This window comes from Myodes glareolus, chromosome 27, assembly GCF_982192425.1.
Source record: "Myodes glareolus chromosome 27, mMyoGla1.1, whole genome shotgun sequence".
Classification (NCBI taxonomy): Eukaryota; Metazoa; Chordata; class Mammalia; order Rodentia; family Cricetidae; genus Myodes; species Myodes glareolus.
In genome coordinates this window covers 40,511,107-40,535,983 of record NC_142052.1, presented here as the reverse complement: position 1 = coordinate 40,535,983, position 24,877 = coordinate 40,511,107, and the positions used below count along the sequence as shown (strand labels likewise).

The 24,877-nt window shown below is 46.9% G+C and overlaps 1 protein-coding gene across 2 annotated transcripts in view; it reads left to right on the top strand.

Annotated features, from left to right (window-relative positions):
- Positions 1-24,877, top strand: part of Rftn2 (raftlin family member 2) — a 49,848-nt gene that overhangs the window by 22,028 nt on the left and 2,943 nt on the right. For both annotated transcript variants that reach the window (XM_087902207.1, XM_085684184.2), the window contains exons 6-8: positions 8,298-8,419; positions 9,619-9,722; positions 16,981-17,059. In XM_087902207.1, the coding sequence (XP_087758333.1) occupies positions 8,298-8,419; positions 9,619-9,722; positions 16,981-17,059 (305 nt within the window). The remainder of the gene's footprint in view (positions 1-8,297; positions 8,420-9,618; positions 9,723-16,980; positions 17,060-24,877) is intronic.

Below are 24,877 nucleotides of genomic sequence, written 5' to 3'. Positions count from 1 at the left end.
AAGCTCCCTTTTGATTGCTTGTGGATTCTCTTCCTTTCAAGGCCCTTCAAGGAAAAGCGAGGGGGCAGTAAGGTAGAAAGGTGTATGTATATCTCTACTTCTCATTTGTGTATACGCTTAGGTACAGGGTTTGCAATAATGAGTGTGGGGAACAAGCAGTTAGGCTGTGTTGATACCAACATACACACACACACACACACACACACAATTTCAAAAGTAAGAAAATATTCAGAGTGTACCTAATGGACTACAAGAGAACCAGGGAAGAATCTATAAGAAAGGGCGACCTGGGACCAGCAAGATGGCCCAAAGGTGAAGCCAGGCCACCTGAGTTCAGCTCTCCAGGACCCACAAGATTGAAGGAGAGGACTTATTCCTACAAGCTGTCCCTCTGATCTCCACACACGTGTCATAGCATGCACACACCCACACATACATACACAAACATACATGCAGGAAGCTAATAATAAGGCAGGAGGCAGGCATGTAAGAGCTGGGGTAGACTATCCAGGGCAAAGAACACAGAGCAATCCAGAAGAACGTGAAAGGTCCGCGTGGCTGTAGCAGGACAGGTAGGGAAGGTGGCTTGGGACAAGGTAGGCGAGGTAGGCAGGAGCCATCCATGCAGAGTCCTGCGCCACGAGGCAGCGCCACAAGCTGGCGTGTACATGTGCCTTGCTCTGTGCCATGGCTATCCTAAACCTTGCACGGAATAACTCATCCCACCAGCACAAGCGATCCTGTGAGAAAATCCAGGAGGCGAGCCACTAAATAACATGCCCACATTTACACGGCAAGGAAGCTGTGTGACCACCAAAGTGGAGGGGGGTGCCTGTTTTTTTTATTAATTTATTCCGTGAGTGGGGGGGGGTGCACCTGTGGAGGTCAGTGGACCATTCAGGGCAAGAGTAGAGAGGCGAATGCCCTAGTCCCTTTCTATTGTCATAACAAAACACTATGACTAAGGCAACTCATTAATTTTTTAAAAAAATTTAGAGAACACAGGTGCAGAGGGTTAGTGTCTGTGACCATCACGGCAGAGAACACAGCAGCAGTCAGGCATGGCACAAGAGCAGGAACCGAGAGATTACATTATCATCTTCAGATAGGAGGCAGAAAGAGAGCACTTAGTGGGAATACTGTCAAGGCCCACACTCAGAGACACACCTCCCCCAACAAGGCCACGCCTCCTAGTCCTCCCCAAACAGTTCCACCAACTGGGAACCGAGTATTCAAATCTCAGAGCCTACGGAGGCCATGTTCATTCAAACCACCACTGCTGATGCCTCTAGCAGTCCCTAAAGAGAGGCTGATACTCATTTCGTGAAGACATACATGATAGAGACACAGGATAACAATGACCACACACACGGCCCTCCACGGCACAGATGGTCCTGGACAGCTTAATATGAAATATGGCAAGTAGACCTAAAATCCCCGAAATGGAGTGTTGGCGTTTCTCACGTTTACATTAATATCATTGTCGTACTTAGCCTCAAGGAATATGGGAGCACACAAGTCCAGACAGGAGGCCCGTTTGACTCACGCATAAGAACCCTTAGGACGTTCGCTCCTGTGCCAGGGAGTCCAGAGGTCACAAGGGCTCAGGATTGCGGGATAAACCTTCCTGGAACTGTAAGAAAGGGGAGAGAATAAAATGAAGGTTTTTTTTTTGTTTGTAAAGTAAGGGAAGGGGTGGACAAGCATGTCGTTTTTGGGGATTCGAGGATGTATGAGTTTCTGTTTTGTGGTGCTGGGGTCAAAGCCAGGTCCTCACCAATAAGTGGTGAGCACTTTACAAATAAGCTGGGCCCCAACCTTTTGGGGTTTCATGGAGGGAAGGGCCGTGTTTCAGTCTGAGAAAGGGTATCGTTAAGTTACCCAAGCTGACCTCAAATTTACAATCCTCCTGCCTCAGCCTCCCGAGTAACTGAGATTATAGGTGTGTACCACCCACAACCAGTCAAGATGAATATATTTAATTTAAGAGACTTGTTTTGGTAGGGGTTGTTTGTTTTTGAGACCGGCCTCACTATGCAGCCCTGGCTGGCCTGGAGCTCACTACGTTGACCAGGCTGGCCTAGAATTCACAGGGATCCACCTGCCTCTGCCTCCCCAGAGCTGGGATTGAAGTGGTGGGCCACCACGCCCAGAGAAGATGAATATATTTTAAAAGAATGCAAAAACTGCATTTAAGACAGAACACTGACATGAAGTAGCTGAGACTCACTCCCATCCCCCCAGAAGCAGGACACAGATGCATTTGGCTAGTGTTGGTTTTCAGAAGCGGGGTGGGGATAGAGGGAGGAAGAGAGAGAACAGAGAGTCGTGCAGGGGCTTCAAACCTTTTCAGGATGTCCTGACCACCGTCAGACACCGGGTATGTGTAGACAAACGTTCCTGCAGGAGGTGGTGCCCTGCATTCTGACATGCCTGAAGCCTGGTCTCCAAAAGGCCCTGGAGGGGAAGGCCCATTGGTTGGGAAACTCTGGGTTATGCGGTGTTATCTGGGTCCTGCGGTGTTATCTGGGTCCTGTGGTGTTATCTGGGTCCTGCAGTGTTATCTGGATCCTGCAGTGTTATCTGGATCCTGCAGTGTTATCTGGGTCCTGCGGTGTTATCTGGGTCCTGTGGTGTTATCTGGGTCCTGCGGTGTTATCTGGATATTGCAGTGTTATCTGGGTCCTGTGGTGTTATCTGGCCCCTGCAGTGTTATCTGGGTCCTGCAGTGTTATCTGGATCCTGCGGTGTTATCTGGCCCCTGCAGTGTTATCTGGATATTGCAGTGTTACTATCTGGATCCTGCAGTGTTATCTGGGTCCTGCAGTGTTATCTGGGTCCTGCAGTGTTATCTGGGTCCTGCGGTGTTATCTGGGTCCTGCAGTGTTATCTGGATATTGCAGTGTTATTATCTGGATATTGCAGTGTTATCTGGGTCCTGCAGTGTTATTACCTGGGTCCTGCAGTGTTATCTGGGTCCTGCAGTGTTATTATCTGGGTCCTGCAGTGTTATCTGGGTCCTGCGGTGTTGTCTGGGTCCTGCGGTGTTATCTGGATATTGCAGTGTCATCTGGGTCCTGTGGTGTTATCTGGCCCCTGCGGTGTTATCTGGGTCCTGCAGTGTTATCTGGATCCTGCGGTGTTATCTGGCCCCTGCAGTGTTATCTGGGTCCTGCAGTGTTATCTGGATCCTGCAGTGTTATCTGGCCCCTGCAGTGTTATCTGGATATTGCAGTGTTATTATCTGGATATTGCAGTGTTATCTGGGTCCTGCAGTGTTATCTGGATCCTGCAGTGTTATCTGGATCCTGCGGTGTTATCTGGGTCCTGTGGTGTTATCTGGATATGCAGTGTTATCTGGGTCCTGCCGTGTTACTATCTGGATCCTGCAGTGTTATCTGGGTCCTGCAGTGTTATCTGGGTCCTGCAGTGTTATCTGGGTCCTGCGGTGTTATCTGGGTCCTGCAGTGTTATCTGGATATTGCAGTGTTATTATCTGGATATTGCAGTGTTATCTGGGTCCTGCAGTGTTATTACCTGGGTCCTGCAGTGTTATCTGGGTCCTGCAGTGTTATTATCTGGGTCCTGCAGTGTTATCTGGGTCCTGCGGTGTTATCTGGGTCCTGCGGTGTTATCTGGATATTGCAGTGTCATCTGGGTCCTGTGGTGTTATCTGGCCCCTGCAGTGTTATCTGGGTCCTGCAGTGTTATCTGGATCCTGCGGTGTTATCTGGCCCCTGCAGTGTTATCTGGATATTGCAGTGTTATTATCTGGATATTGCAGTGTTATCTGGGTCCTGCAGTGTTATCTGGATCCTGCAGTGTTATCTGGATCCTGCGGTGTTATCTGGGTCCTGTGGTGTTATCTGGGTCCTGCGGTGTTATCTGGATATTGCAGTGTTATTATCTGGATATTGCAGTGTTATCTGGGTCCTGCAGTGTTATTATCTGGGTCCTGCAGTGTTATCTGGGTCCTGCAGTGTTATTATCTGGGTCCTGCAGTGTTATCTGGGTCCTGCAGTGTTATCTGGGTCCTGCAGTGTTATCTGAGTCCTGCGGTGTTATCTGGATATTGCAGTGTTATCTGGGTCCTGCGGTGTTATCTGGGTCCTGCAGTGTTATCTGGGTCCTGCGGTGTTATCTGGATATTGCAGTGTTATCTGGGTCCTACAGTGTTATTATATGGGTCCTGCAGTGTTATCTGGGTCCTGCAGTGTTATTATATGGGTCCTGCAGTGTTATCTGGGTCCTGCGGTGTTATCTGGGTCCTGCAGTGTTATTATATGGGTCCTGCACTGTTATTATATGGGTCCTGCACTGTTATTATATGGGTCCTGCACTGTTATTATATGGGTCCTGCAGTGTTATTATATGGGTCCTGCAGTGTTATTATCTGGGTCCTGCAGTGTTATTATCTGGGTCCTGCAGTGTTATCTGGGTTCTGCAGTGTTATTATATGGGTCCTGCAGTGTTATCTGGGTCCTGCAATGTTAAAGGGCAGTGTTGTAGGCAGAACAATGATGAGAAAGTTGTCCGCAATGACTCCTACGTCCATTACCTGAGTCCTTCCCTACAAAGCCTTCCCTGGTGCTCGCCCTTGCTGCCACTTCTGTTGGGAGACTGCTTCAAACACTGAGAACTCCTCCCAGAGCTGAGACTCAGACACAGATGTCCCTAGTGTGAGCACGGAGAGAGCCAGCCCGGGATCCTCAAGCAAGGACTTCGGTTTTAACTGAAGTTCATCACAGAGTCAAATGCATTTGTCCCATGTGTGGCTACGGGGATCGCACAGATTCAAGATCAGAGCGTTCCCGGGATTCCAGACGGCTTCCCATGACCCTCCCCGGGCAGGGTCACCCCAGCTCAGATGAGCATCCATGTCTCCTCTCCACTTGCTCCTGGGATGCCTGTTTTGGACTCTACAAAGATAGAATTCGTCTACGGGTTTTGTACTATTTTGTCCCACTCGGGTTGTTTTGTTTGTTTGGTTTTGGGTTTTGTTTTTGGCTTTTTGTTTTTTGTTTTTGAGACAGAGCCTCATTCTGTAGCCCAGATTGGTCCTGAACTCAGCAAAATCCTTCGACCTTCCTTAGCCTCACAAATGCAGAGCTTACAGGCTTTAGCTACCCCACACCAGCCAGGTTGCAGTCCTGTATCTGGCTTCCTTTGTATGACACAGTTTTTTTGAAATTCACTAACAATGCTGCATCGTAATGAGCTTCACTTTCATTTCTGTGTTGTTTCAAATGTACAAATCTGCCATGCGTTCTTTTAAACCATCACGTTTAGAAGTGGGTCAGTGAAATTGTTCCATGGATAAAGCTGTTGGCAGCCATCCTTAAGGGTTGGGATCCACAGAGGGGAAGGAGAGGGCTCTGGCTCCCAAGTTGTCCTATGAACTCCACAAACTCCACGGGTTAGAAACACATGCACACAGGAGAGATAGATAATAGAGATAGATAGATAGATAGATAGATAGATAGATAGATAGATAGATAGATATGATAGACAGACAGGTAGATAGATAGATAGATAGATAGATAGATAGATAGATAGATATGATAGACAGACAGACAGACTAGATAGATAGATAGATAGACAGACAGACAGACTAGATAGATAGATAGATAGATAGATAGATAGATAGATAGATAGATAGATAGACAGATATGATAGATAGATAGATAGATAGATAGATAGATAGATAGATAGATAGATAGATATGATAGACAGACAGACAGACAGACTAGATAGATAGATAGATAGATAGATAGATAGATAGATAGATAGATAGATATAACAGATGCAAATTTTTATTTTTAAAGTTTAGGGCTGAGCATGGTAGCACATGCCTTTAATCTCAGAGGCAGACAAATCTCTGAGTTTGAGGTCAGCCTGGTTTATTGTGCAAGTTCCAGACTGCCCTATCTCACAAAAAGGCTAGAAATGCCCGTGCTGTCAGTACTGAGAGCAGGAAAAGTGGTTTTTCACACTGGAAAGTTACAAAGGAAACGGAGGGCAAATTGCAGCTGACTATAATTACCGCAATCTATAGTTATTTCAAAATCCACAGCGCTGTTTTGAAAACAGCCTTGAGACATATCGCTCTCCTTCTCAGCCCTAGCTCTGCCCGTGGCTGTGGTGCGATAGTAGCAGCCAGAGCCAGAGAAAGTGGAGCCGCATTCTCTGCTGCGTTCTCCCCTAAAGGCAAACCGTGTTTAAAGAAAAGCGAGACCAGCATATCGGTGCACACCTTTAAGTCCTGCACTTGGGAGGCAGGGGCAGGCAGAGCTCTGAGTTAAAGGCCATCATGAGTGACAAGACAGGCATTAGGACAGCCAGGGGTACACAGAGACCCTGTCACAAAAACAATTAGGGGAAAAAAAGCAAAAAACAATTTGCTCTCAAGTTTCAGTCTCTTAATAAAAATTAAAACTAAAAAATGACACCAAAATTAGTTTTGTCTTTAAGCTTCATCACATGAAAACCTTGCCTTTGCAGCCGTTCTTATTCAGAAAACCCTCAAACAGGATTTTTTTTTCAAGACAGACCATTTTTAATGGAGACGGTAACAATAAAATAAAAATGGTTGTGCTGATATATTAGAAAATACGTTCCTTATTAAAATATAAACATAAGGTGCAGATTCTACTTGGATCGCACTAAGCCATATATTCCAAGGTGGACTGTGTATGAGTCCATCGTGATGTAAGCTAACTGGAAAACAAAGATAAATTTCTCCATTATAATTAATTACCATATAACTGCAATGTATACGTATCGTAACTGTAGCAAAGCAATTCTACCTTCTGTGGCAAACAGGGAAACTTGACGTGACGTGTCCCACACAAAACGCACAGTGTTTACCCAGCACATGGCCATGAGAAAAACACATCTTTCTTGCAAAATAGGAGACAAAGAATTTCCATCAAATCCCTTAGTTTAGGCCAGATGGTTATTGTCAACTGTGCAAGAAAAATGTCAAAGAGGCCTCCGCTTCAAACTTCCTTCCGGGCAGGAATTCTTGGACAATGACTTCTGTAGGAGTCTTCCTGTCGCTGTTACGGGGGACTTGGGACTTTTTAATGCACTGAGGTAAAGAATTGTTCCATGCTTATGATTGTGTGTGTGTGTGTGTGTATACACGTGGTACATGTGTGCACCTGCCCAGGCATGTGCATCTAGAGGCCAGAGGTCAACACCCCATTGTCTTTCTCTAGCATTAGCCACCCTATTGGGGGGAGCAGGGTCTCTCTCTCAACCTGGTGGTTGACATTTTGTCCAGGTCGCGGGTCAGCAAGCCCTGGATCTGCCTGTCTCTGCCTCCGCAGGGCCGACTTTTATGGCGATCCTGGGGATCACAGCAAGGGCTTTAACGACGGAGCCGTCCTCCCAGATCTCCGCTTATAATCCACACGCTGATTTTAATATTACACCTGTAATTTTTAATATTATTTTATTATACTTTATTATAATTATACCTGTAAATTCAAGGATCAACATTTTCATGTTTCCATTGGTGATTTAACGCAGATCAGAATCAGAGTTTTGTTTCAAGGTGAAGGTCATTTCCAGATTCTTCTGGGACTGACCGTCCATTCGTGTTCATATTACTTAATCTTGTCTCCTCTATGGTAGCTTCTTGTATATGTCTGATTTTATTTTGGTGAAATATAAAACCCTCTTTACCTATAGGGAGAAAGGAAATCTTGAAACAGAAGGACTCAAGCAAAATAAATTTTGTTTTAAGTGTGTTTTCTCAGTAAAGTTTTTTATTATTTGAGTGTACATGTAAGTGTCCGTCTGTGTGTGTGCATGTACCTGTTCTCATGTCCATATATGTGCAAGTGCCCATGGAGACCAGAGATTCATGGGATTCCCTGAAGCTTACTTAGGCAATTGTAAGCTGCCCAGCATGGTGCTGCAAACCGAGCTCTGGAGGACTCGCGGGCACACTTAACTGCTAAGCCATCTCTCCAGGACATTCTAATGCTGTAATCAGCATCTCAGGTAGCCCAGGCTGGCCTCAAACTTGTTATGGAGCTGAGGATGACCTTAAACTTCTGGGCCTTCTACCTCTGCTCACAAGTCCTGCGATTACAAGTGTGGGCCTCACCCAGCTTCTGTTACCCTGTGATGCTGGGACTGAGCCCGGGGCTGCTCCCAGGAGGAAATAGCTTCCGACTGACAAGCTTTTCTTCAGCTGGTTACAGTAGCTACCCGAGGCTCTTGATGATACTCAGAAACAGGTGTCATTTACTCAATGGCTCTTCTGAACTGTATCCTTTCCCTGACAGGGGACCCTTCGCCTAAATCTCTGGAAGGATTTTTTATCTATGAAGAAGAAGGTCCTGTCATTCCAGGTTCTAACAGGAAAGGAAATGACGCCATTGTGGTGGAGCAGTGGACGGTCATCGAGGTGAGCCGCAGTTTCTGACACTTTTGTTTTCCTTTTGTGCTGGTACACTCAGAATCCTTAAACACAGATAGTCCAATGTTATCCAAAAAAAACTTTACCCACAGTTTCAAACGTTTCAGTACAACAGCAACAAAACAAAACAAAACAAAAATTTGTCTACGTCAAAATAAAAGTAGGTTACCCCAAATCTGATAGTCTAGCCCTGAACAAACCCTGATACTGAAACTCTCACTACAACAAAGCCTTGAAACCATGTAGGCGTAAGTCACAAAAACAATCCCACACCAGTTTAGAATTATGAATAATAAAAGGGGTTATTTATTTAAGGGAGACCCCAGTCCAGGACCTGTCAGTGTCACTGCTGACATGAGACCCCGAATCCAGGTCCCGTCAGCGTCACTGCCCACCCCTGAGACCCCGAATCCAGGCCCCGTCAGCATCACTGCCCACCCCTGAGACCCCGAATCCAGGTTCCGTCAGCGTCACTGCCCGCTCCTGAGACCCCGAATCCAGGCCCCGTCAGCATCACTGCCCACCCCTGAGACCCCGAATCCAGGCCCCGTCAGTGTCACTGCCCACTTCTGAGACCCCGAATCCAGGCCCCGTCAGCGTCACTGCCCACTTCTGAGACCCCGAATCCAGGCCCCGTCAGCGTCACTGCCCGCTCCTGAGACCCCGAATCCAAACCCGGTCAGGGTCACTGCCCACCCCTGAGACCCCGAATCCAGGTCCCGTCAGTGTCACTGCCCGCTCCTGAGACCCCGAATCCAGGCCCCGTCAGCATCACTGCCCACTTCTGAGACCCCGAATCCAGGCCCCGTCAGCGTCACTGCCCACTCCTGAGACCCCCCGATGCCCGCTCTCATTTTCTCATACGGTCGCTAGACTGCTGTTGCTGAATCTGCCTTGTAAACTTCATGGAATGGATGCCCCAAGGATCTCTTCAAACGCAGGTCTCCAGTGCCACACATGAGAGCTGAAAACCGTGGCTTTTGCATGAATGGCCACCGTCCAGCTGTGGGTCTAAGGCGGCAGCTGTTGGCGGCAGATGAAGCTCTGGGAGCTGCAGCCCTCATGACTCTCTACCACTGGACCGAGAGTCCACTGCCCCCCATCCCCGCCGGCACCCCTCTTCCTAGCTACCATGTGGCCCGCTGTCTTTGCTATTAGAATGTCAGCTCTTATGCTTATTCCCACAGGGCTGTGAAATCAAAACAGACTACGGCCCTCTGCTGCACACCCTGGCTGAATTCGGCTGGCTTCTGACCAGTGTGCTGCCTACACCCATACTGAGACACGACAGGTAATAATGCCCGCGGCTCCTCACTTACAACTTAATCCTAAAATCTTTTCTTCTGGGAGATGGGCTAACCGATGCTAATTTGAAGCCTGTGAGAAACACTTCCGGTGTGACTTCGTGGAATTTGGAGGTTAGCACATCTGGTCCCTTCATCTGGGACACAAAATTAAAAACCCTTCACCCCTTTATTCTGTGCAGAACTGTCCCCAGCACAAGACAGGCCTCGGGCAACTGGTTGCCTTGCTCTTCCTCCTGCCCCAGTGTGACAGGTTATCTGTTCCCTGTACCTATGACTTGGTTTGAACACCTACATTGAAGTCAGAATGCCAGCCACTTCCTTTTCTTTCCCCTGGTCACTGACTTCCTTCCAGAAGAAAGTTTGAGTCACCATGTTTTGTCAGTTCATATTTTTAAATAGGCCGATGATTCTTATGTGTAAGATCCTTCATAGTCACTTCCACCCAGAGATGCTCCCACTTCCCTCCCTGGCATCCTGAACATGACTGGCGCGCCTGGGCTGGGGACTACTACCTCAGGTGGCACAGTGCCCCCAGGGACTTGTCACCGTGGCTTCATGTTCCAAGTGACCATCGTGGGTGACTAAGAACAGGTGTGAGAACCCCCATTTCCTGGCCTCACTAATCTCCTCTAGTCCTCCTCCCCTCCCCCCCGCCCCCATCCCCAGGTCTTAACAGACTGTATAAAGCTGTGATTGGCATGGCTTTAGAAAAAAAAAAAAGCACACTTTTTTCAAGTGGGCAGAGGTATCAAGAATGTAAGGGGATACTTAAGTTTAAAAGATCACAAGAGAGCCAGGCGGTGGTGGCGCACGCCTTTAATCCCAGCACTTGGGAGGCAGAGGCAGGCAGATCTCTGTGTGTTTGAGGTCAGACTGGGTTACAAGAGCTAGTTCCAGCACAGGCTCCAAAGCTACAGGAAACCCTGGCTTGAAAAAACGCAAACAGAGAGAGAGAGAGAAAGAGAGAGAGAGAGAGAGAGAAGATCACAAGAGAAGCAGTGAGAGATAAGCAAACAGTTCATCCACTTTTCTCCTCTAAGAGCTGAAGGAACCACTCTCACACCGAGGGCCGACTCCCAAAAACATTCTTTCCTGACTTTATTCATCAGTCAGCAATGGCCCTGTGTAAATTGCCGGGAAAGCCCGCGAAGACACAGCTCTACAGGCCCACTCAGCCTGACAGTCTGCAGCTTAGAGGGCGGGACCCTCAAACATGTGGACTTTTGAGAAAGTCGGGGGTTTCTGAAAGACAAAGGAATCCCTCTGCCCTGAGCCCCCAGTCTGCACCCACTGGTCCAGACACATCCGAACAACCATTGTGTCTGCAGCCGGCAACTCAGTTTTTGTTTAGTTGATTTTTCTTTTCTTCCTTCCTTTCTTTCTTGTTTTGTTTGTTTTTGAGACAAGGTCTCCCTGTGCAGACTTGGCTGTACTGGAACTCACTCTGTAGACCAGGTTGGCCTTGAACTCACAGATAACCACCTGCCTCTGCCCCCCCCCCCACTGCTGGGATTAAATGTGTGCGCCACCACCCACATCTGGCATCTTTGTCTCCTTTTGATGGTTCTCCTAGGCTGTCTGATAGACTTGGAATTATAGACCTTCCAAAATGTGTAAACCCTGAACCTCTCCTCTCCTCTTCCCTAAAGAAAAGTGTAATTATTCCTTCCCATTCATTGGGAGATCCCAGCGGGTCCCCTGCTAAGCGGTTCCCACACTTAGCCTGAATGAATGGGCAGGACATCTGGCAGCCAGCCCGCTTCTGCTGAGCCACCGACCACGGGCTCCCGTGGCATTTCCTGCATCCGGTCAGGATCGGTTTAGGAACGACAGGACCGGACTGAGCCTAAGGGTGGACCTAAAATAACTTATGGCCCCCAAGAATACCTTGAAATGGAGGTAGGTCATGAAACATGAAGCCACACTGAGCCATTTTGTGTCCCAAACTACAAGGCAGTGCTTTGGAGTGATGGTATAGTCGTTTTATAGCATAGGGAGGAAAGGAGGCACCGAAACTCCACCATCATACAAATCTCTCCTGCACCTCTAGGTGTTATGGAACCCTGGAAGTGTGCCTCTTGCTGCCCCCCCAGGAGGGGGTATCTTTATATACAATTAGAATGGCAGGGGAGCTAATTGCTCGCTAAATATGCATTGTCATAGAATCCTTTCCGCAATCACTGCTAAGGAGTTGGGGGCCTGGAGAGACTGCTCAATGGTTATGAGCAATTCTACTCTTCCAGAGGACCCGGGTTTGATTCCCAGCACCCACATCTGTGGCTCCAGTTTCAGGGAACCCGGCACCTTCTTCTGGCCTCCCCAGGCACTGCAAGCATATGGGGCATTTCCCTACAGACAAAACACCCATATATGTAAAATAGGGTTTTAAACTTTAATTTGCGTGAAGGATTTTAAATCTAAATTTTGGGACGTTACTAGAGAATAATTCCAGTTTTGTGGGTTTTGAATGTGCCTAGCAACCCTTGGGATAGCTTCACAGTGATTCCAGACATATTCTGTTTTTAATAAGGAAAGGGGGCTTCTTTGCTTTTTTTACTCAGTTTTTATTATTTTATGTTTTATAGTAAGTTGACACTCTCCAATCATTTAAAAAATGAAGTTAAGATTTAAAAAAAAAAAAAGGTCAACCTGCCCGTGTGAGGATGCAGAGGAGCCGTGATACCCGCCCCTGAAATCACTTAGGAGGTGGTGCTAACCCTGCCAGGGTGTGCATGCTGGTCAGAGCAGGTCAAGCTTACGAATTCTGTAATGTGATACGGTCATTTAAGCACAAGGTGCTTTAGTCCATAAGTTCCGTGGAAGTAGTAAAAAGGAGGGAGAGAATTATAGCTATCAAAGCCAAGCTGGACCCTCAGATTGGTGCTGAGGATTCCAAGGCAATAAGGCAACAGAAATAAGAAACGTCATAAAGATACAAGCTTACATCCAGAAAAAGAAATGTCATCCTTTCTTTGGGTGGCTATTTCAACTTCTCCGATCTTTTGTTGCCTGCACCGTGCCTGAATGGCCCACGCAGGGCGTTTCCCCTCATGACGTGTACTGTGAAGACAATACGTGAGCGATGCTTAGGGCTCGCAAGGATGTTACTGTTTCCTACACAGACTACTTCGCGTTCCGCCTCGCCTCGCCCCGCCCCGCCCTCTAACCATCTGGAGAGAAGCCGCTCTGCCTTGACCTGCGCTCCTCCTCCGGGCCTGGTTCTCTTGAGTAGTCTCCACCTAGAATGCCCAGGCAGCCCGTCTTTCTTTTAGGAACACTTTCCCTTGAGTTTTTTTTCTCTGAAAAACATTCTTGGTTGATATACTTTTTTATATATAAAAATTATTTTACACTCTGCCCCGCATTGTACTAAGTGGATAGAGATAGTGGACCTTCCTTTATTCCTTCCTATTGGTTTCATGTTATGTGTGTGAGTGTTTTATACAGAGGCGAGAGGTCGGATCCTCTGGAACTACTAGGCTTACCAACAGGCGTGCGCCCCCGTGGTGTAGGTGCGGGGGAACAGAACTCGGGTCCTCTGCAAGATCAGCAAGAGCTCTTTTCCGCCGAGCCAGCTCTCCAGCCCCAGAAATCACACACTATGTTTCTCTGAGTAGGTGCCCAGAGGAGTGTAGAGTCGTATTTCACTCTTTTTACTCTTCTGACTTTTTGCTCTTTTTGAGGGTCCTGCCACCAGGCTCCCAAATAAATCACATATGAAGGCTTATTCTTACTTATGAATGGCCAGCCTTAGCTTGACTTGTTTCTAGCCTGCTTTTCTTATCTTAAATTATCCTGTCTACCTTTTGCCTCTGACTTTTTACTTTTCTTACTTCGGAATATCCGTGGCTAGCTGGGGGCTGACCCCTGACCTCCTCCTCCTCTTCCTCCTCCTCCTCCTCCTCCTCCTCCTCCTCCTCCTCCTCCTCCTCCTCCTCCTCCTCCTCCTCCTCCTCCTCCTCCTCCTCCTCCTCCTCCTCCTCCTTCTTCTCTCTCTCTCTCTCTCTCTCTCTCTCTCTCTCTCTCTCTCTCTCTCTCTCTCCCCTCTATTTATACTCTCTGCCTGCCGGCCCTGCCTCTCCTTTCTCCTGCCTCACTATTGACCGTTCTGTTCTTTATTAGACCATCAGGTGCTTTAGACGGGCAAAGAATCACAGCTTCACAGACTTAAATGCATCATAAACAAAAGCCACACACCTGAAAATAATCTCCCCCAACACAGGGAGACTCCTTGTCCTTCCCAGGCCTTCAGTAACAGTGGAGAAGACAAAGGCCATGAGCCTTGGGTCCTGTGACAGTGATCGGGTCTGGTTCCCGAGTCCTGGCTTTTCCAGTGAACCCCGGGACTCCCAAACACAGGCCCAGCCCATTCTACACGCTAACCCTTCCCAGTAAGGGAACCGCCTCACGATTTATCCCCCAACATTACATCATCCAGAGTGTTCTGCTCTGATAGATCAAACAGAAATGAAACGGCACTATAAAAAGTCTTCTAAAATTAAAATTGGAGGGCTGGAGAGATGGCTCAGCGGTTAAGAGCACTGGCTGCTCTTCCAGAGGTCCTGAGTTCAATCCCCAGCAGACACGTGCTGGCTCACAGCTCTGTAACTTCTCGTTTCCTGTTGAAAACCACCAATGCACATAAAATAAATATTTTTTTAAATGAATAATAAGTGTGACAGTCTCCTCCGAGCACTTCGGGGAACGATTCATTTCCCCAAATTAGCGGCCCGTAGTTTGGACGCTCTGCTAGTGTCCGGTTGACTGCAGGCCCTCGTAGAGCCAAAGCGTCCCTGTGCCCACTTTCCAGAAAAGGAGCAGGAATCAAAGGCAGCTAAGAGAAAGGTTTTGTTGGGGTTCTTTGCATAATAAAAGTTGTTTCCGGGCAGCTTTAACTGCGAACACTCCTCCCCACAAACCCACGGAGCCTGGAAGCATTTCAGAGGAATTGCCGCCCTGAGTCGGCTTCGGCGAGGGACCATTTGCCGTGCTGACAGCGAAATAAGAATCCTGAGCGGCTGACTACAAAGGGGCGTCTGAACTGCCGGGAGCCGGCTGTGGCTGAACTGTCTCGGTGGAAAATACGGATCAGTTCCCCACATGTGGCTCCCAAATTTAGTCTCCAGTTTGACAAATGCACACCAAGAGACTGAAGTCATACTTTCTGACCTAATCATCTCATTCCTGAGACTTTATCTTAAGGAAGTAATTCATAAAAAGTATATATATATATGTGTGTGTGTGTGTGTGTGTGTGTGTTTGTGTATATGTGTGTGTGTGTGTGTGTATATATACATATATGTGTGTGTATATATTTCCTGTGAGTTCTAAATCATGGTGTTATAAATATAATATATATGCATTTATTTATATTATATAAATATATATATAATTTATATGTGTAAAAATAAATTTATGTATGTTATATATACATTTATAACAGCATGATTTAGAACTCGCAGGAAACTAATTGTCCAAAACTTAAGGGAAAATAGTATAGTACATCCTGGTGCCTTCATTCTTTGAAGATCTTAGGCATCCAATAGAAGTCCCATCACCATACACACGAGGGCATGTAAATACAGGGCTCTCACAGGTACGCAAACAATGCAGATGCGAAGAAGTGCTAGAGAGGGAAAAGGAAAAGGAAAATAATTTTGCTCACCTGGTGAGATTATAATCTAAAGCGGGGTTTCTTTTCTAATAACTGTATTGCTTAAGAGGGTTTTTAAGTAGTCAGTTATATATATATATACATATATATACATACATACATACATACGTGTGTGTGTGTGTGTGTGTGTGTGTGTGTGTGTGTGAATGAATGCCACCTGTGTGCACGTGCCCACGGAGGAGAGAAGACGACATCAGAGTTCCCACGGGCTGGAGGTACACGTGATTTAGCCACCTGATGTAGGTTCTGAGAAATGAGCTCGGGTCCTCTGCAAGAGCTCCTTTGGAAAATCCCTGTAGGTTTATTTTAAGGCGCGCGAGTGTTTGCCCTGACGCACGTGATGTGCGTCACGTAGACGCATGCCCTCGGAGGCCAGAAGAGGGCATCAGATCTCTGGGACTGGAGTTATAGGCAGCTGGAAGCCGTCTTGTCAATTTGGGGAATTGAACCTCTGGAAAAGCAGCCCTGTTCTTAACCACTCAGCCCTCGCGCCAGCCCAAGCAGTTCCCATTCTGATCCCTGAGTCAACAACGCTCTGCTTCTGATTTAACGCGTATGTGTCTGAATGTTTTGCCGGCACGTTTGTCTGTGCACCGTGTGCGTGCCTGATGCCAATGGGGACTGAAAGGGGGCACTGGATGCCCTGAACCTGGAGTGACAGGCGGTAGCAGCCACCATGGGGGTGCTGGGAACTGAACCCAGGTCCTCTGGAAGAGCATCCAGTGCTCTTAACCACTGAGTGATGTTTCCAACACCCTCCTTTAATTAATTAGTTAGTTAGTTAGTTAATACTTTTTAGAATTTAGGGGTGTGAGGGTTTTTGTTATTGTTGTTGTTTTGGTTTGGTTTTGGCTTTTTCAAGGCAGAGTTTCTGTCCTGGAACTCGCTTTGTAGACCAGGCTGGTCTTGAACTCACAGAGATCCATCTACCTCTGTATTCCAAGTGTTGGGATTAAAGGTGTGTATCATCATGCCTGGCTAAGTTTTTCTTTATTTTTATGTAAATGGATGTTTTTGTTTCGTTTTAAAGATTTATTTATTATGTATAGTGTTCTGCCTGCATTGCCTGCATGTCAGAAGAGGGCACCAGGTATCATGACAGAAGGTTGTAAGCCAACTTGTGGTTGCTGGGAATTGAACTCAGGACCTCTGGAAGAGTAGGCAGTGCTCTTAACCCCTGAGTCATCTCTCCAGCCCCTTTAATTTTTTATATTTTTGGTTGTGAGCCTAATCTTTAATGGCTGGACCATCTTTCCAGTTCTTAATTAATTTTTTAATAGAAATGTTTTTCTGTTTGTTTTTCCAATGTAATTTAAATAGAATCATTTTCTTAATTATTTGGGGATCAGAAGGTTATCCTACAAAAGATATATATGGGCCAGCCTAGTCAGATGTTAAATCTAGAGAACACTACTAATTCGCTAGGACAAGTATAATGACCCATGTGTGTGGAAATGCCATAGAAATCCATTTGTTGGTTTCTTAACTTTAAAAACTAATTGAAAGCTCTCTGGGATTAAAAGAAAATCCTAATTCACAAATATCAATCTTGCTGTTTTAACTTTCAGTGAAGGGAATTTGGCTACAAAGCAGGTCGTATTTCTCCAAAGGCCAGTTGTGTGGAGTTCAGCTGCCCAGACCCCAGAAGTAAGTAAAATTCACCAATTTTGACTTTACAAATAAGACATGATAGTAAAGTGTTTAACCCCTAAACTCTCTCTATCGTTGTAAATATGGGTACAGATTAGTTTGTGCAGACTCAACACAGAAAGAGCCTCCTAAAGGGGAATGTAAAAAAGAAATTGACTGTTTCCCCAGACCCCATTGTAGAAGGAGAAAACTGACTCCCAACAACTGTCCTGACACATGCATGCGCATACACACACATACACACACATACACACATGTGTACACACACATGCACACACACGCACACACATGCGCGCGCACACATACACATGATCGCGCGCACACATGCATACACCCACGCACACTTGCACACACATGCACCATTGGCATGGATGTGCCTGCACTCACACACAGATCCACTCACGTACAATAATTAATAATAAAGTAAATTTTTTATTGTTTTTAAAAAGAAAAGATGTGTGCCTGCCTCCAGCCACATGGCAGTTCCGGAACTATTCAAATATGCTGTCGGAATGAGCATTGTCCTAAGGACCATTTTGCGCTGCAGGCAGTTAATAAGAGCAGGCGCAGGGAGCGCTCTCCGACTGCCTGGTTCTTCTGCCACAGAACGGCCTATACTTCACTGCTACTGGGGTAGCAGGTTCTCAGTCGGTCCACACATTTGCTCTCCCCTGCCAGAGAACAGTGACTTAAAACTACTTGGTTTCTGGGACTGGGGAGATGTCTCAGTGGTTAAGAGTACTGGGTTTTTCCAGAAGATCCCGGGTTCAGTTCCCAGCACTGCTTTGGACAGCTCATAACCACATACATGTAAACAACATGAACTCTGGCCCATTCTTCTGGACTCTGCAAACCACTGCACACACGGACACAGGGACATGATTTGCTTTGGTTTGCTTCGTTTTTCTAGGGTTTCTTTTTGTCGCCCTGGCTGTCCTGGAACTTGCTCTGTAGACCAGACTAGCCTTGAACTCAGAGGAATCCACCTGCTTCTGCCTCCTGAGTGCTGAGTTGAAAGGCATGCACCACCACTGCCGGGCTACAGAGACATAATTTTGAAATGATAATAAAAAATCTTTAAAAGTATTTGGTTTCTACAGACTCATAAGAGAGCTCCCATCCACAGTAGTCTCCAGAGCTGACAACACACCATGCACACACACACACACACACATACACACACACACACACACACACACACACACACACACGAGGGCTTGAAGTAAGAGGGACAGACAGCACTATTTCCTCTGCATGTCTCCATTTCTTTTGTAAACTATGAATGACATCAGCCCACACCACAGGGCTTTCAGCGGCTGCTTTGAAAACATATCTAAATGTGTCTGGTGCCGTGATTGCCAATATAAAAGGTTGTAATTATTTTCACAGGAACGTTTTTCTTTCAACATCAATCATTAAATCCTGCTAATGGTATAAAGAGACTGGGAAAAAAAAAAAAAAACCCGAAAAGCCAAATGGTCCTGTATTTTCTCCAACTAAAAGGCCATCAGCTATAATAAAAAAAAAAAAAAATGTAGTTTATCAATCGGTTTTGATGTTCCAAAGCTTACACGCGCCTATGAAACAACAAATATTTAATTAGGTGATGGGCACTTAGTAGTCTCCTTCAAATTTTCTACACACTTGAAATATTTCATAATTAGAAAGTCGGGGGAAATTAAGTGTGCAACGTTAGTCAGCAGCAGCATTCTTCCATGTTGTTTGTTAATTAGTAAATAACTAGTTAATAACAGTTAATTAGTAAATAACTAGTTATAAACTGGTCCAGCAACAGTTGAGCTGGTTATTCGGGTGGCTTGGAAGTAAAGGAACCTGCTGCTAAGCCTAGCAATTTGAGTTCTGTGGTAGCTTGAATGTAATCGGTCCCCATAATCTCATAGGGACTGGCACTATTAGGAGGTGTGGCTTTGTTGGAGTGGGTGTGGCCTCGTTGGAGGAAGTGCGTCACCGTGGGGGCGGGCTTTGAGGGTCCCTATGCTCAGGATACCACCCAGTGTCTCAGTCGACTTCCTGGTGCCTGTAAGATACAGGACTCTCAGCTCCTTCCCCAGCACCCACGTCTGCCTGCATGCTGCCCTGTCCTTTCGTGATGATAGAGGACTGAACCTATGAACCTATGCACTATTTAAACCCCAATGGAATGTTTTCCCTTGTAAGAGTTTCCATGGTCATGGTGTCTCTGCACAGCAGTAGAAACCTTGCTAAATCCAGTTCAATCCCTGAACTCCATCAGGGAACGGGAGAGAACCAACCCTACCAGACCGTGCATCTCTTCCACACAGGCACCCTGTCATGCACAGCATACACAGACCAACCCCATGAAAAGTGACTTCAACACAGGAGACGACTCTTGCGATATCGAAAGATGGGCAGGCCCTCGGGGTGGAGATGGGGCTTAATGACCTGGACCAGCCTAACCACCCTCAGAAGACCCAGGGTTCCCTGGCCAGTTGATACACACACTCAGCCACAGTCACAAGAAACTGGGATTCCAAGTATATTACAATGAGCCTCAGGCAATGACTCCTGGAATTCAGACCTCATTCTTCCTCAGGTTGCTTTGACCTGAACTCCTCTGTCTCTCTTACCCACTTCCAAAGGAGGCTGGAAATGTGACCTGTGTCGATACCACAGCGAAACATCTTAAACTCAAACACTGGGCTGGGAGGGAGTTCTGTTATTAAGTGAAAATGAAGGGACTGGCCCCTGGAAGACAGGCAGTGTTCCGTTTTGCTCTGTTTTTTTTTTTCCAGTGTGGATGCATTTTTATTTAAATTAATTTTTAAGTAGTACATAATTTCTTAAGATTCATTCACTTATTCTATGTATATGAATGTTTTGCTTTCATGTATATAAGTACATGAAAGAAAGAAAAGAAAGGGGAAATGTAATGTAGGTTAAGTGGGAAACGAGCTACAAAACCCTGTGGTTTGTTTTTGCTTTGTTTTATTTTCTGTGGTGGAGGCGAACGTTCATTATGGATACGTGAGAGGGCATCGTCAGAGGCAGGGAGATCTGGGGAAGCCCAGAGTAGACACCACCAGACTGAGCTGGGCCATGTTGGGGGGTGGAGGGGAGCAGAGACAGGGGAACCAAGAGCCGCAGCCAGGAAGCCAAAGGTCAAAAAGGAAAGCTAACCAAGATGTCTGGATTACATAGGGAAGAGCCTCTGGGGAAAAGGCAGCGCAGCCCTGGGCTGGAGAGTCCGGGGTAGAGGGTGGGATATATAAGCCACACCCTCTAATTGGTAGGACTGAAGGATGCTGGGAGAACCTGGTAGCCAGGTCCAGCTTAGCTATGTTAAAGAGGCACCTCCGCCATTTGTTCCAGGGTTGAGACCTAACAGCCCAGCCTTCTGGTGATAACAAATAAATGTTAATGGGCATTGTCTATGACTACTTTCTGCTGACACTGGGACATCGCGGGGCGCCCCAAAGCTGGAGTATTGGCCAAGTCCGGGAAGAGCAGGCCTTGTCGCTCGCTGTCCGGGCTCTGCGGGACCATCTGGGGCTAGGGAAGTGCAGGCAACCGTCCGAGTAGTTTTAGACCCGAGGTCCTGGTAGCTGGGGGAGGGGATTCCCAAGACCAGGGCAAGGGGAAATGATCCGACCCTCAGGAGTAGGAAGGCATGGAAACGGGCTGTTGATTGACGGCACTTATCTGGAGTACATTTGACCTGTGAAAGGTAGATCCAAAATCAATTCCCTGAAGCTCACAAGAATTTTTTTAAGCTGATGAAAAGAGGTAAAAGTTTTAGGTATGTTAGCATTATCACTGTTTGTAGTCTGTACTGAAATCCACATCTTAGAAAAGGCAGTAGACTCATGCCTTTGAGGCTTAGTAGAAGCTTGGGAACCAAAAAAACGATTCTGGGCTAAAAGCATGAACACTTTTACCCCCCAGAAGACTAGGTGTAAATAGATTAGGCAGGTGGTTTTTTTTTTTTTAGATTTATTTATTTATTTACTTTTATTATATATACAACATTCTGTCTCCATGTATGCCCTTGCGCCAGAAGAGGGCGCCAGATATCATTACAGATGGTTGTGAGCCACCATGTGGTTGCCGGGAATTGAACTCAGGACCTCTGGAAGAGCCGCCTGTGCTCTTAACCACTGAGCCATCTCTCCAGCCCTAGACAGGTGTTTTTAGCATAGTGAGAAGCACTTTTAAGTCTATACTTAGAAGGCAACCAAGGGGAATTTAAAATCGTGAGCTATGACTATGACAATAGTAGTTAGTGTTAAGTCGGGAGCATAATCCCAGCCCCTGGCCTGGGAGTTGCATTGGTCTGGACTCCAAATCCCAGCATGCCCCACGGGGGTGGGGGGCATGCCACTCCCACAGGGTATTTAAATGGATCCCAGAGAAGGAACACATAGTTCCACATTTGCATGTGCTCCCTACTTTTCTGTCTCTCCGCTATGTGCTCAGCCACCCGAGAGCGCCACTATTTAATAAAACATGGGCATTTAATTTGGTTTAATGTGACCTAATTGGATTTCTTTGCGCTTAGGATTTTTTTTTCCTAACACGGAGGTCCCAGTGAGATAGGTTATCAGAAAACTCCATTGATCAAGGTGAAGACTGAATTTTTGAGGTCTCAATACAACAACAGCATAGCAAGGATAAAATCTGAAACATTTTTCATTCTTTTTATAAACTTATAAAGTCATATAAGTCACTTTCTTATCACCACTGAAGCTCTCACTTCCTCAGACTTTATATAAACTTGTGTTTACACACACACACACACACACACACACACACACACACACACTAAAACACCTTCTTAGACCCTAGAGAAATGGTTCAGTGGTTAAGAAAACTGGCTGACCTGGCAATGGTAGCGCACGCCCTTTCCACGTGATGGGGGCCCAGTAGGGTGAGAGGAAGCTTCCTGGCACACCAGTGTGGCTTTTGTAGTAATGCTAGACAAAGCCGGGTACTCCATAATGACACCTACCCAGTAGCTGGGGAGAAGGGCAAGAATCTTAGGAAGTAGAATCGCCCACCCGATGGGCAGCCCAAAGGGCAGAGCAGGAATATGCCCAAGTGGTGGGCAATCTGACAAGACATGTGGGTGTTAGGAAAAAAATCTTAAGAGGGGCGACTCCGCCTGCAAAGAAATCCAATTAGGTCAGGTCAAACCAAATTAAAATGTTCATCGTTTTATTAAATATGGCGCTCTCAGGTGGCCAAGTGCATGGCAGGGAGACAGGACAGTGAGGAGCACATGCAAACCTGGAACCACGTGTTTCTCCTCTGGGAGCCCACTTAAATACCCTGTGGGAGCGGTCCTAGCCCCTTCCTGGGGGAGGGGTCAGGACCTGGCATGCTGGGATTTGGAGTCCAGACCAAAGCAACTCCCAGGCCAGGGAGGCTGGGATGGATGCCAGGGGCTGGGGCTATGGTCCAGACTTAACAATAGGGAGATGCCCACAAGGCAGGCATCCTAAAAAGGGCACAAAAGGGAGATGACCACATGGTGAGTGATCCAAAAGAGCATAGCCAGAAGAGAGGGCACTTTCTGAGTAGACAAGGAAAGATGGGTGTTTAGTAAAGGCGGGGTGGAGGAGGAAGCAGCTAAAGAGGTGGACCCCAGAATCTAATCTGGTGGGTGGCGAAAGCCAGCAGAAGCAAATGATCCATACATACTTTGGAGGGTCAGACACGCCTGTTCCTAGGTATGGTGGAGGAGAAAATTTCCTACAGATATTGTGGGGAAGCACAGTTGAAGGCAGAGACATCTGGGAGAGTCCGGAGCAGACATGACCAGACTGATCTGGGCCATAGTGGAGCAGGTACAGAGAGAGTGGAACCAGATGCCAGGAGGCTTGTGTTGTGTTTTTATGTACCACTCATATGTAGAGAGAGAAAAAGAGGGAAGGAGGGAGGGAAAGGGGGGGGGTATGTCAAGGTTCTAACAGTAGCGTTCTTTGGAGAAAGTATTAGAGGTGAGTTCCCTTTTCTTCTTTGTTCTACCAGGTTCTCTCTCTCTCTCTCTCTCTCTCTCTCTCTCTCTCTCTCTCTCTCTCTCTCTGTGTGTGTGTGTGTGTGTGTGTGTGTGTGTGTGTATTATTCTATAGCACAAAAAGAATTTTATTTAGGCAACACAGTTTTGGGTGACTGATCTGCTCTTGTTTCTGAAAATGTGCTGAGTGTACTTGTAAGAGAAAAGGCAGATGGCGCCAGTGCCCATGTGAACCTCCACCCCACCTCCCTACCTCCCCTCACCCCCACCCCCACATTCCATGACCTCCTCCCTCTGTGGAGGATCCCTGCAGAACGAGGGGGACTGAAATGAACAATCTCCCAGGAAGGGCTGGGTTTCAAACGCCAGCATTCTGAGTTACTAGGACATCAGGAGTCGGCTGGTTGTGAGACCATTTCGTGTGGGGTGAGGTTGTGTCAGACAGGCAATATCATTGTGAAAGCCACGTTCCTCAAATCCTGTAGACTCCTGAAGGCAAAGGTGTGTGGCCTGAAATCCTCTAAGATACTGTGTTGGACATTTTGTCAGATAGTATTTCAAATTTACGACCAAAGGCCGTTTACTTATTAACAACTACCTCAACGTCCGTTACTATGAATAACTTATTCTACAGAGTATTCCGTTTTTTATTAAGGAAATTCTCATTGCAGTGAGAGTCAGCCCGTTATCTGACGTTCAATAATGGATTGCTAAAGTCACCTTTGTCCCTAGTGCAACCGAGGGCCCCGGGGCCTCTGTGTGTGTGAGTCAGAGTAGACAGTTGAGCGGTTGAGCCCACGCCAAGGACTTTGAGCCCGTGGGAAAGTTCCCTGCTAGTCAGGCGTGAGGAAGGCCAGGCTAGCGTGAGGAAGGCCAGGCTAGCGTGAGGAAGGCCAGGCTAGCGGTTCAGCCCGGCAGCTGCCTGGGGCACCATTCTCAAACCTGGCACCCAGCTGGGAGGACCTTCCAGGCCCCACGCAGCTCAGCACATTTTGAGCGGGAATAGGGACAAGGGTCGAAGACCTGATGTTTGCATTTGGTGAGAGCAAAGGTGAACCAGGGTAGATGGGAGCAAGAAACCGTTGTAAGATCAGCCGACGGGGCAGGTTTTTTCTAGGAATTTCATAACGCCACAGAGCAGTTTCAGTCCCCGGCTGACATCGGAATGAATGTCGGGCAAATAAACCCTTTCTTTGAAACTGGAAAGAACACCTTGAGACGTCTGATTTTTAAATCCTTCCTCAGCTTTACGCAGCGGAGGTTACACGATCAGATCCAATATGTGGCATGTTAGCCATGTCAGCTAAGAAGCCTGGATGTGCACATGCTGGACCTGAGTCCCCCTCCTGCTCCTTCTGTCCGTTAGGGACCTGGTTCTGACCTTAGCTGACGCGGCAGAGACGCATCACTGTACTGTCTTCCTCAGTGTTCTAGCGCTGCGAAGGGACGCTGTGATCACGACAACTCTTGCAAAGAAAGCATCTCATTGGAGGCTGGCTTAGAGTTTCAGGGGGTTGGTCCATTATCATCACGATGGGAGTAGGGAGGGAGAGGGAGAGGGAGAGAGAGAGAGAGAGAGAGAGAGAGAGAGACAGACAGACAGACAGACAGACTGGGCCTGGCATGGGCTTCTCAGATCTCAAAGCCCACCCACAGTGACACACTTCCTTCAACAAGGCCACACCTCTTAATCCTTCTAATTCTTTCAAAGAGTACCACTCCCTAGCAACTAAGCATTTAAATCAATGTCTGAGCAAATGGGGGCCGTTCTTATTCAACTACCACATGAACCAATGACATTTTTTGTTTTGTTTTTGTTT